Below are 12500 nucleotides of genomic sequence, written 5' to 3' on the forward strand. Positions count from 1 at the left end.
CTGTGTTGTGTTGTGCTGTGTTGTACTGTGCTGTGTTGTACTGTGCTGTGCTGTGTTGTGCTGTGCTGTGCTGTGTTGTACTGTGCTGTGCTGTGTTGTGCTGTGCTGTGTTGTGCTGTGTTGTGCTGTGCTGTGCTGTGCTGTGTTGTACTGTGCTGTGCTGTGCTGTGCTGTGTTGTGCTGTGCTGTGCTGTGCTGTGCTGTGTTGTACTGTGCTGTGTTGTGCTGTGCTGTGCTGTGCTGTGCTGTGCTGTGCTGTGTTGTGCTGTGCTGTGTTGTGCTGTGCTGTGCTGTGCTGTGTTGTGTTGTGCTGTGCTGTGCTGTGCTGTGCTGTGCTGTGTTGTGCTGTGCTGTGCTGTGCTGTGCTGTGCTGTGTTGTGCTGTGCTGTGCTGTGCTGTGCTGTGCTGTGCTGTGCTGTGTTGTGCTGTGTTGTGCTGTGCTGTGCTGTGCTGTGCTGTGCTGTGTTGTGCTGTGCTGTGCTGTGTTGTGCTGTGCTGTGCTGTGCTGTGCTGTGCTGTGCTGTGTTGTGCTGTGCTGTGCTGTGCTGTGCTGTGCTGTGCTGTGACCTATGCTGCCTTCAAATAGAACTTGTGAACTTGACATCGTGACCTCGAAGCTTTCAGATAATGTCCACTGTACTATGTTGTGAATGCTACATGAGGGGGGCATTCATGGACTCATGTGGTAAACGCAGTAGACACGAGCCCATTTGAAGGCAGCACTAGACCTGGCATCACGTGACCTAGACGTGTCATCACGTGACCTAGACGTGACTATCACGTGACCTAGCCCTGACGTCACGTGACCTAGACGTGACATCACGTGACCTAGCCCTGCGTCACGTGACCTAGACCTGACGTGACATCACCAAGCAAACAACACAGCACAGAAGGTTAAGCGACTTAATTTTTGTAAATGTCAAAATGCACCGTCGAGAGCTTGTTCTCAAGGGACTGCCTGGAAAAAAGGTTTTACACAGGATGGTTCCTTAATTTAATCCAGGAGGTTACAGTACTGCTGTAGGTTATGTAGAAATGCAGCAAATTTAACTTAAATTATTATTATTATTATTATTATTATTATAACTATTTTACTGGGGAGGACCCCCAGCCTCATGTAGCCAGCATGTAGAGAGTGAGTCAGGCCGGCAGACAGTGGAGGCTGATATCCTATCAGAGTCACAAAATGCCACTTCAAATGTCAAGAACATTCAAGGTGCATGCGTGTGTGTGTTGGGGTGTGTGTGTGTGTGTGTGTGTGTGTGTGTGTGTGTGTGTGTGTGTGTGTGTGTGTGTGTGTGTGTGTGTGTGCGTGCTGTAATACTGTAATACCAAAGGATCATAAGGAAAAGGTCAAAGGCTTTCTGTAAATGTTACATGCACAGTGCACACACACACACACACACACACACACATACACACACACCACACACACACACACACACACACACACACACACACACACACACACACACATACACACACACACACACACACACACACAAACACAGGGCAGGGTGTATTAATAACTTTCCTTAAAGGACAGAGGGCGAGTGACATGCGGGACAATATGGGAATCTCTCTCTCTCTCTGGCTCAATCCAAAACCAGCCCCTAACCCTCTCCACTCCCCCTCTGTCTGAGGGTTCTCCATAGACCCATCAGTAGACTGTTAAATCCTCTGACAGCGAATCGAAGCAGAGTATAGGAGACAAGAGATGAAGCTGTGGGGCTTTTTTTAACAACAGCACTGCCGCCATTTTGGCCTGAAAACGCCTCGTTACCTTCTGGGCCAATGGGACAACAGCATAGAACCATGACAGCCAATCAGAGGTAGTCTCCTTCAAGCCAAAATGGTGCATTTGCTGTGCGCTGATGTTGCAATGCACAACCTATTAGCCTTTGTTCTTATGAATTTGAAGCCCCCCTCCAGTGTATTTTGTGATTTTTAGGCTATTCCATGTGTTCCATGTCTATCTTAAATAATCAAATTTTGTGCTCAATGTCAGTCACAATGGACGTCTACGTCATGTCATGACTGATTAATAAGTTATACTGTCTGATATAAATAGCTAGCTAGCTGTGTTAGCTATGTTCATTAGCGAGGCTCAAAACATCGCTAATGATAATCTTAACCAGTTTGAGTTACGCTCTTTCCATAAGTTAGGGTTATTCTTTGATATCTGTTGGCTGGTTGTTGATATTTATAACAAGATTGTGGCTTCTGGACGAACATTTTTGCGGAGGTAGAGGCCACCATATATTGTTCCGGATTCCGCCTGGAAAGCAGACAAAGATTGTATATTGAAGGCAGGAGTGAGGCTCTTCTCCTTTTTTGACAGCAACGTTGCAGCCATGATGTTGCAGTGGAACAAGGTATAAGCCTTTGGTTCTTATCAATATACAAGCTTTGGCGCAAATCAGATGTATTTGTATGTCATCTGATGAAATTACAATTACAGGCAGGAAAACACACTGGAGGAGGCCTTTAAGTTCTTTGTCCATGCAGACTTTTAACGTTGGTTAGCAGGAAGTGCACCTGTAACAGCAGAATGGAGGAAACACTGGCCACATTTTAAGTTCCTGTCTTGGATATCTGAAAAAGAGCCTCAATCGGCCAACTTAGAATGATATTACATTTGGAGTTATAAAATGCAGGACCAAAAATGGAAATGATGTAGCGCAGGGATAATGTATTTTTGTAGGCCAACGCAGTCAGCTAGTCATGCTACTTCTGCTGCCCAAGTCTAAAAGTCAATGGGTATTTTGGTTAAATTTCTGAAATAAAGTCTATGAAAAAAAGAGCTCTCAAACTTTGCCGGATGGTGGTGGTTCAATGAACATTCAATGTTGGGGTGCACATTAAAACATTAAAACACATGAGTCCAGGGCAGCTCTACCATTTACTGTTGTAAAGTGCCATATTGGATGGATGCGATGATGTGTGTGTGTGTGTGTGTGTGTGTGTGTGTGTGTGTGTGTGTGTGTGTGTGTGTGTGTGTGTGTGTGTGTGTGTGTGTGTGTGTGTGTGTGTGTGTGTGTGATTGATTGATTGTGGGCAATGGAGTCCAGAATACCTTGGATTTTGTACAGTCTGTGGTTAAAGCAGGACTAAACCCCCTGATTTCTGGCAGAACGGCATGCTGCTTGATTTGAAAACTCTGCAGGCAAGATGGCCGCCTATACTCCCTTCTTTAGCTGGCAGAATTCCTCCCCCATAAACTAACATATCTTGGCCAATAAGTATGTAACATACAAAATAAAACAAACCGTAATGTCTTCATTTGATGTAGAATGCAGAGGACATGTAACTGTTTAGTTAAACTTGCATTCCAGGAATATTGCTCTAAAGATAACGTAAATGGCTCGAGAGACTGTTTCGTCCTGAAACCCACTCGCTTTGCGCCAGAACACAATTTGGGGGTGGTTTTGCCGTAACCTATGTGGGATTCGAAATAACGCATCCGAGATAGATATCATAGAAAACGTTATGAATATAGCCACGTTATAAACAACAAACTAATGCTGGTGATCCGTATGGAAACAGTGTTACTCGAAATGGTTAAAAGTTCTATCAATTTGGTCATTCAGTGGCGTTTTACTGCCATATAACATAACTAACTAGCGGCTAATATTAGCCACAGTAGGCGATTTCCCATGGATGCATTGCTCTTAAAGGGCTTGCGCCGCGTGAACTACAGTAATAATCAAATGGGGGGGAAAAAACAATTCTTCACATGAGTGGGGCACGCGCTAACCCCACCGTGACGTCACGATGTACCAAATCTCCCATTCATTTGAGGGCACAAAAAAAGCAGGTTTGAACCCATAGAGGGAACTTATGCTGCTGAAAATGATACAAATGGTACAATGGTAACAGTTTGGTCTCAAATGTGGACATTTTGACCAGAATTCTTCACACATCACCCCCAAAGTCATATATATTGGTTAAAAGCTGAAAAAAAGTGTTTTGGGGTTTAGTCCTGCTTTAACAAAAGCTTATGAAACACCGAAGTTTGTGTTCAGCAAGATAATCTTCACAAATGAGGACCACCTTTATGACTGAAACGTTTTCTGAAAATAGCAATAAAAAAACACAGTTACACTTCAAAAATCATCAAAGTGGTCCTCATTTGTGAAGATTGCTGAACACAAAGCTCGCTGTTTCAGGCATGTAACCAAAATCCCTACATAAAAACCCCATTGACTTTTAGAAGAAAGGGACCAGAAGTGCTATGGACAAATCAGCGTGACATCATGACCACCCAATGCGGAACCGCAGCAGTTAACTATAGTATGAGTTGTGCCAAACAAATGTTAATATCTCAAAAACTATCACCATCACATCGCTTATATTTTTGTGTGAACTGTCACAGTTTGTTTGTTTTATGAAGTGAATTTAGTCAAAAGCACAGCCTGCTAGAGTGAGACTCTCAAGGCTGGCTCCATAGGGTCCCATTATAAAGTTACCAACACTGATCCCTCATATAGTTTAATTATTATGGCTAAACAATTGATCCACAGATGTAGATTCACTAATGCCATGCAGACTTCTTATCTTCATGAATGAGATGATTAATAATAAGAAAGCACTGAAATACATGAAAACCAAAACAAGCCTCAAGTGTTTATCAAAACATACAGATTTTGATTGATTGATTTGCAGTGACACATGGTAGTGGGAGGGGCTGGCTCTCTCTCTCGCTCTCTCTCTCTCTCTCTCTCTCTCTCTCTCTTCTGTGTCTCTTCTCTCTCTGCTCTCTCTCTCTTCTGTCTCTCTCTGTCTCTCTCTCTGTCTCTTCTCTCTCTCTCTTCTGTCTATCTCTCTCTCTCTCTTCTGTGTCTCCTCTCCCTCTCCCTCCCTCCCTCTCTGTCTCTCTCTAATCCCCTCCTCTTGGCTCAGAAATGGTCTCTCCCTTCTCTTCCCTCTCCTATTGGTTGTGCCGGGCGCCCGTCAGGCCTGCTGCTCTGATTGGCTGTATGCGTGTGTGTGTGTGTGTGTTTGTGGGGTGGGGGGTTAAAACAGACAGGGGAGGGAACATGTAGCAACATGGCGTTCCACAGGGTGACTGCTGCAGGTCTGACACACACACACACACACACACACACACACACACACACACACACACACACACACACACACACACACACACACACACACACACACACACACACACACACACACACACACACACACACACACACACAGCAGTGTGTTTAGGAGTTTGACCTATAGTTCAAAGTGATTGTTGTTTTCTCTTCAAGGACACTGGTTAATGATTGCTCTCTCTCTTTCCACCTGTCTGTCTGTCTGTCTGTCTGTCTGTCTGTCTGTCTGTCTGTCTGTCTGTATGTCTGTCTGTCTGTCTCTCCACCTGCCTGTCTCTCTCTCTCTCTCTCTCTCTCAGTCAGGATGTCGATCACTAAGATTCACGCCCGGGAGATTCTGGACTCCAGAGGAAACCCCACAGTGGAGGTGGACCTGTGGACGGCCAAGGGTGAGCGCACACCAAGCTGAACAATTAAGCCAAAAACTGCAGTTCCTTGAATGGCCACTTGAGGCTGCCTCCAAAAGGAAGTCATACCCTATAGACTCGCATAGACTCCCATGTTAAAATGCCCAACTTTACAACTTGATTTATGACCTCAGTAAACACTTTGCTAATGAGTTTATGTCTCAATGGTTAGTTTCAGGTCTTCTTCAACAAAGCATGATGTCCATTCAGTCAATGATGCTCCCATTTAGAGTCAAATGGAGAATGAAGCAGACTATGCTTTGGGGGTGATTGACAGGTCGCATGTCCAGTGATCGCGTAGCTCGCTGATCACGGACCAATAGCAGGTGGAGCTGTAAATATAGACAGTGCAGGCAGTGCGGTCGCACTGGGGCCCCTGCATTAGATGGGCCCCTGGAGAGAGCAGGCTCTCCAACAACATACTGGGCAGAGAACGGGCCCTGGCAAATCACTCAAATCGCCACCCCAGAAATACTCCTGTGTTAAAAAAAGAACACACATTAGATTCAAAGTGGTGTCATTTGCTATATATGCCCTCGAAAGGCAAAACCATCTCTGTCATGGTTTTATTTTATTGTATTTTTATAGTCCGTAGCAATCTGTAATATAAAATGATGCTTATTCAACATAAAATCAAGATTCATCAACATTAAACATGTTAAAGTCAGTAGTCATTTCAGAACCAGTTTAAATAGTTTGAATGTCTGTTTTCGGATGTCAGAGCGCTGTCCATGGTGCTGATAGTTTGCTCTATGACCTCTCTATTTTCCCCATACAATAGCCTAACTAATTCAACTGTAAAATCCAATAAGTTAGTAAAATATATAGCATATGCTTTATAGTGTGTGTGCTGCCTCTACTTTCCTTTAGTAAACGATGGTCCAATGTGTGTTTTCTGGATGTTATCTGGGTAAGGTGTAAACGCATCGTGATTAGGATGTGATCAGATTTTCCTGACCACATCTGGAGGTAGTCTGGCTCACATTGTGTTCAGATCTCTTTCACCCCATTTTTAAATGTGACCTGTATCCGGATAACTTATCCAGACATAGGTCGCATTTAAAATATCTGATGTAAATGGGATGTGTTAGCCTGGTGCAATCTGGTCATCTCACTCATTTAGGAACGTTAAAAAAAAAATATATATATATATATATACTATAGTATTCACACACAGCATGAATTTCTCCATGCACTCTAACACAAGGTATACAGTTATTGTATGTTAGCAAGCTATGTAACCGTTACTGTCATGTCTTTCTTTTGATTCAAAATTATTTTAATCAGTATTTTAATTTAACTCACCTGGAAGAAAACATGAATGTTTTTAGTCCTATTTAGAGCATGGGGTGGTGGTGCACTCTTGTGACCAAAGATTTCGAGCATTACAATACAATACAATACAATACAATACAATACAATACAATATTATACAATACCATACCATACAATACAATACAATACAATACCATACCATACAATACAATACAATACAATACAATACAATACAATACTTATAATACAATACTTTATAGTCCCTCAAGGGACATTTGTTTTCACAGCCTTGCTTTGCCGGCCTCAGGTACAACAAACACGTATTAAATGTTCAGTATGTATTATAAAATTATTATTATATTATATAAATATTAAATTATCAGTATTTTTCTCTCTCTCCACCGATCACCAGATTTTTCTCCTCGCCTCCCTCTCAGGGCTTCTGTATTATTCATATTCTTACAGATTTTTTCCCATGTATTTTTTATCTTAATATTTTATGACTAGCCACAGTACAGTAGATTAAAAAAACTAAACACTATACTGTCTGTCTCTTTTGATACCCGTCTCTCTCTGTCTGTCTGTCTCTCTCTCCCTCTTATCTGTCTCTCTCTCTGTCTGTCTGTCTGTCTGTCTCTCTCTCCCTCTTATCTGTCTCTCTCTCTGTCTGCATGTCTCTCTCTCCCTTCCCTCCCTCTCTCTCTCTCTCTCTCTCTGGTGTCCCTATTTCTCTCTGTTTCTCTCTGTCTCTGTCCCTGTGTGTGTGTGTGTGTGTGTGTGTCTCTCTCTCTGTCTCTCTCTCTCTCTCTCTCTCTGTCTATCTTTCTCTCTTTCTCTCTCTCTCTCTCTCTCTCTCTCTCAGGTCGTTTCAGGGCAGCTGTTCCCAGCGGAGCGTCGACCGGAGTGCACGAGGCTCTGGAGCTGAGAGATGGAGACAAGACCCGCTACCTGGGCAAAGGTAGGAGGAGGCAAGGAGACATGTGAGGAGGCAAGGAGCCGTGTTAGGTGGCTTCCTCCACAGCGAGACAGACCCCATTTAACAATGCTGGCTAGCTAGTTATGCTGCCTTCAATTTTACATGGGAGCTCGGAAACTTTCTGCTAAAAATCAATTAAACGTTGTTGCACGTCAACTCAAAGTTCGTAGTTGGAAAATTGGGTGTGATTTCTCAACCCCCAGTTTGTAATTTTATGTCACTTCAACATCGCCACCATGGGATGAATGTTTTTTTTTAATATTATTTTATAAGATTGAATTGAAAAAGTTTTTATTTTTTTCAACTTTGTATGCTTTCAGACCAATCAGCATACCAATACAGTAGTTGGTTTAACCCATACAAATAAACATGAATGCTATTAGCTGTTTTAAGAGTACATTTGTGTTAGCTAATACGTTAGCATACATAGTACGTTAGCTAATAAGTGAGTATCCATGTTTTTCTGACACGAACTCGAACGTACTTCTGGTCTGGGATGACACGGTTCCCAACTCCGACCATAAATGTAAAGCAGCATAAGCAGAACATTGAACAGAAGTTGTCATTTCGGACTTTCCGACTTGTCTCGAGCGCAGCGACAGATGTATCTGTCTCCTCTCTTGTACCCATGGCAACACGTTCATATTTCCACTGTTTTTATTGTATTCTTCCCACAGGAACCCTTAAGGCCGTGGATCACGTGAACAAGGACATCGCCCCCAAGCTGATCGAGAAGGTCAATACACCCCCAATACTCATCAATACCAACGATCAGGGCCGCTGGAAGTCACTTTAAGCAGGGGGTGCCTGGAGGAAGGGACTCTCGGTGGAGCCCGCAAGGGACATTTTTTAGACATATAGGCTATAGAGGAATATCTCTTTTTTTTTTTTTTTTTTTTTTTTTCTTTAATTTTACCTTTATTTAACCAAGTTAGTCTCATTGAGATTGAAAATCTCTTTTTCAAGAGAGACCTGGCCAAGAAAGCAGCATAAAGTTACAGACACATTTTAACATAAACAATACAAACAAAACATCTAAAACGTAAGAAAATACACATCCATTTACTCAGCAACAGGGTTCATTATGGATCAAAACATTTGCAGACCTGGATTTCAGCTTCCTCCATATTTTTTACCCTGGTTTTAAAAATACTCATAGGGACTAGCACCTGGAGGTTTAGTGAGCGTTGGAGTTCATTCCAGGCCAGAGGGGCAGAGACCTGGAAAGCTTTCTTGCCAAACTCAGTCCTTGTCTTAGGTAGGCTACAGTCAGCAGGATGCAGTTTTGAGACCTAAGCTGATAAGAACTATTTTCTTGTATATTAATGCAGGAGCATAGATAAGATGGTAGTTGTCTCAAGATGGCCTTATAAATGAAAATGAACCAATGAGACATCCTCCGTAACGTTAAGGAGGGCCAGCCTACGCTCATGTAGAGGGTACAGTGATGTGTCCGGGACTTCAAATTTGTCACAAATCTAAGTGCACCATGATACACTGTGTCCAGCTTTCTCAACGCTATCGCAGGTGCAGACATATAAAGAATGTCACCATAATCTAATATTGGCAAGAAGGTAGCCAAAACAAGCCTCTTTCTAGCCGCAGCAGAAAAACACGCTCTGTTTCTGAAATAAAAACCTAACTTCAGTCTGAGTTTTTTGACAAGAGTGTCAATATGTGCTTTAAAAGTAAGACCATCATCTATTATAAAACCTAAATATTTATATGTCGACACTCTTTCAATAACCTTGCCCTGTGTAGCCATTATGCCTGGGACAATTGGTTCCTTCTTTGATTTGGAAAAAACCATAAGCTTGGTCTTGCCTGCATTCAAGACAAGCTTCAGGTGGTGCAACTGTGCCTGAACCATATCAAATGCTATTTGTAGTTGTTCAAAAGCCCTTATTAAAGATGTTGCACAACAATAAATGACGGTGTCATCAGCATAAAAGTGAAAAGACGCGTCTGGCACATTTTTACCCACATTATTGATAAAAATTGTAAATAAAAGTGGACCAAGCACAGAGCCCTGTGGCACCCCCTTGTGGACAGTTAAGATATCAGAGAAATTTCCATCAAACTTTACACACTGGGTTCTATCTGACAGGTAGTTTTTAAACCAGGCAACTGCTTGACTTGATAGACCTATATTGGCTAGTCTATTTAGCAGGATCTCATGATCGACAGTGTCGAATGCCTTAGATAGGTCTATAAAAAGACAGACTCCATGTTGTTTGCTATCCATTGCAGCAATGAGATCATTTACTACCTTCATTGCTGCAGTAGTGGTGCCATGCTGCTTTCTAAAACCTGACTGGAAAGAAGATAAAATTATGTGTCACTTAAGAAACTCTTCAACTGGTTACTCACTAGAGTCTCAAGGATTTTAGAAAGAACTGATAGATTTGAGATCGGCCTATAGTTATTTAAAAGTGAAGGTTCCCCACCTTTTAAGAGGGGCAGAACAAAGGCCGACTTCCAAATACTAGGTATGACATTCTGTTCAATCGTAAGATTAAAAATATGTGTCAGAGGCTCAGCAATCAAATCAGCTGAAAGATTAAGAAGATATGGATCCAGATTATCAGGACCGGCTGCTTTTTTGGAATCTATTCCTTTAAGAGCTTTGTGTACCTCAGATACAGTAAAGGGTGACAGACTAAAGTTCTGATCATTACTCACTTCTTCATCGACAAAAGGATGATTGGCTGACATTGACACAGCTTCAAACAAGGAACCAGAGGACACAAAATGTTCATTGAAGCAATTTAACATTTCCAGCATGGTACTTGAAGCAGACGGGGGTCGGTAGCAGCCCACAACAGTTAAGTGCCTTTTAAACATGAACTCTGGATCATGTCCTGCTAGAGAGAGCAGGATATTTTCAGGTTTTGCCTTTCTAAACATCAGGGGTCTTTGTTAAGAAACAACTGGATATGAGCCGTTTTTTCTGCCAGTGGGCGGGGGGGGGGGGGGGGGGGGGGCGGCGCGGTAGCATCTATCGAAAACAAGAAATGTGATAGGAAGCAGCTGTAGCTATGAGGCAGTCAAAATAGTGGTCGCACCGTCGTCAATCACTGTGGGTGATCTATTTTACAAGTGGCAACTAGTCATATCTGACTAGTTTTAAATGTAGGCTATTTCTCCCCACAAAAGTTTGATAGCCTATCAGTCAGTCAGCTCCTATCCTCTACGCAGTGGAGAGGCACACAACACTGCCTGCTGATATAATTGGCTGCATCACGTTAGCGACAAATCTGGAGACTTCAAAAAGCATGTTTTAACGGAGTCCATTCCAACGAGGGGTGGCAATGTGCCAAAAAATGAGCGCTTCGCCTTGCTACATAAAGCAGCCCAGTCAAAATAGTCGTCGGACTGTCGTCAATCACTGTGGGTGATTTATTTTACAAGTGGCATTTCAAGTCATATCTAACTAGTTTTCAATGTATTTCTCCCCACACAAGGCAGCCCTTTGATATCTCAATTCCAAGTGCAAGCATCTCAAATTTCTTGGACTCAGACTTGGAGAGCAATAACTTTGTGCGATACTTGTTCTTAGCATAGATAGCCACACCACCACCTTTAGTGGATCTATCAGTGCGCCCTACATTGTAACCATGGATGTGAATGTCATTATCAGTGACTGCATTAGTTAACCAAGTCTCTGATATTACAATTATATCTGCAGCTGTCTCTACTGCCCAGATCCTAATCACATCCATTTTCGGCACTAAACTGCGAACATTAAAATGTACAATCCCTAGGCCTGCCAAACTCTTAAAGTCTAAAGGAGTTTGCAAATTTATTAGACTTGATTGTGGACCAGGATTCAATTCAACATTACCAGAGATCATCAACAATAAAACAACTAAGCATCGCAGTTTAAAGTTCTTGTATGACTGTTCTTTCGTATTTAGACTAATCACAAAGTCCAGAAGAGAGGCGTCCGATAGCACAAAGTAATCATTCAGCAATAGCAAACTATGAAGATGTTTATGAATGACTGCATTGCCTATTAACATAGAAGACGGGCTTTGATCCAAACAAACTGGCAATAAGTCTGTACCAGCCGTAGGTAGAACTATCCATGGTTGCATCGGGTTTGAATCACTCACCCAGCTCCGCTCACAACAGAAGGCAAAAAGACAGCATACCATCAGTAGACCCTTCATCATGCCCACTGTAGTGGGACAACACTTGATGGCTGACAGTGAGTGCTGGTGAGGGGAGCTCTGCTCTGGATAGCACAGAAGATGTAGCCACTCGCCTTTCTATGCCTCAGGCTGCTGGGCTGGATGGATGGTAGCCTTAGACTGCAGAATTGGGTAGGTTATAGAATAGATGGTAGCCTCACACTGCAGAGCTGGATAGATGGTAGCCTCAGACTACAGAGCTGGATGGAGGTAGATGGTAGCCACAGACTGCAGAGCTGGATGGAGGTAGATGGTAGCCTCAGACTGCAGAGCTGGGTAGATGGTAGCCTCAGACTGCAGAGCTGGGTAGATGGTGGCCTCAGACTGCAGAGCTGGATAGATGGTAGCCTCAGACTGCAAAGCTGGATAGATGGTAGATGTTAGCCTCAGACTGTAGAGCTGGATAGATGGTAGATCTTAGCCTCAGACTGCAGAGCTGGGTAGATGGTAGCCTCAGACTGCAGAGCAGGGTGGATGGTAGGCCTCAAGCTTGTGGTTCAGTCCGGCCTTGTAGATCAAACTTCAGAGCATGTGGTCTTGG

The 12500-nt window shown here is 42.9% G+C and overlaps 1 protein-coding gene across 1 annotated transcript in view; it reads left to right on the forward strand.

Moving 5' to 3' along the window:
* Positions 1-12500, forward strand: part of eno3 (enolase 3, (beta, muscle)) — a 26184-nt gene that overhangs the window by 4046 nt on the left and 9638 nt on the right. Inside the window, exons 2-4 of the mRNA XM_083639817.1 lie at positions 5408-5497; positions 7653-7748; positions 8444-8502. Coding sequence (XP_083495943.1) covers positions 5413-5497; positions 7653-7748; positions 8444-8502 — 240 coding nt within the window. The 5' untranslated portion in view covers positions 5408-5412. The remainder of the gene's footprint in view (positions 1-5407; positions 5498-7652; positions 7749-8443; positions 8503-12500) is intronic.

Source organism: Poromitra crassiceps (genome assembly GCF_964638095.1).
Source record: "Poromitra crassiceps genome assembly, chromosome: 7".
Classification (NCBI taxonomy): domain Eukaryota; kingdom Metazoa; phylum Chordata; class Actinopteri; order Beryciformes; family Melamphaidae; genus Poromitra; species Poromitra crassiceps.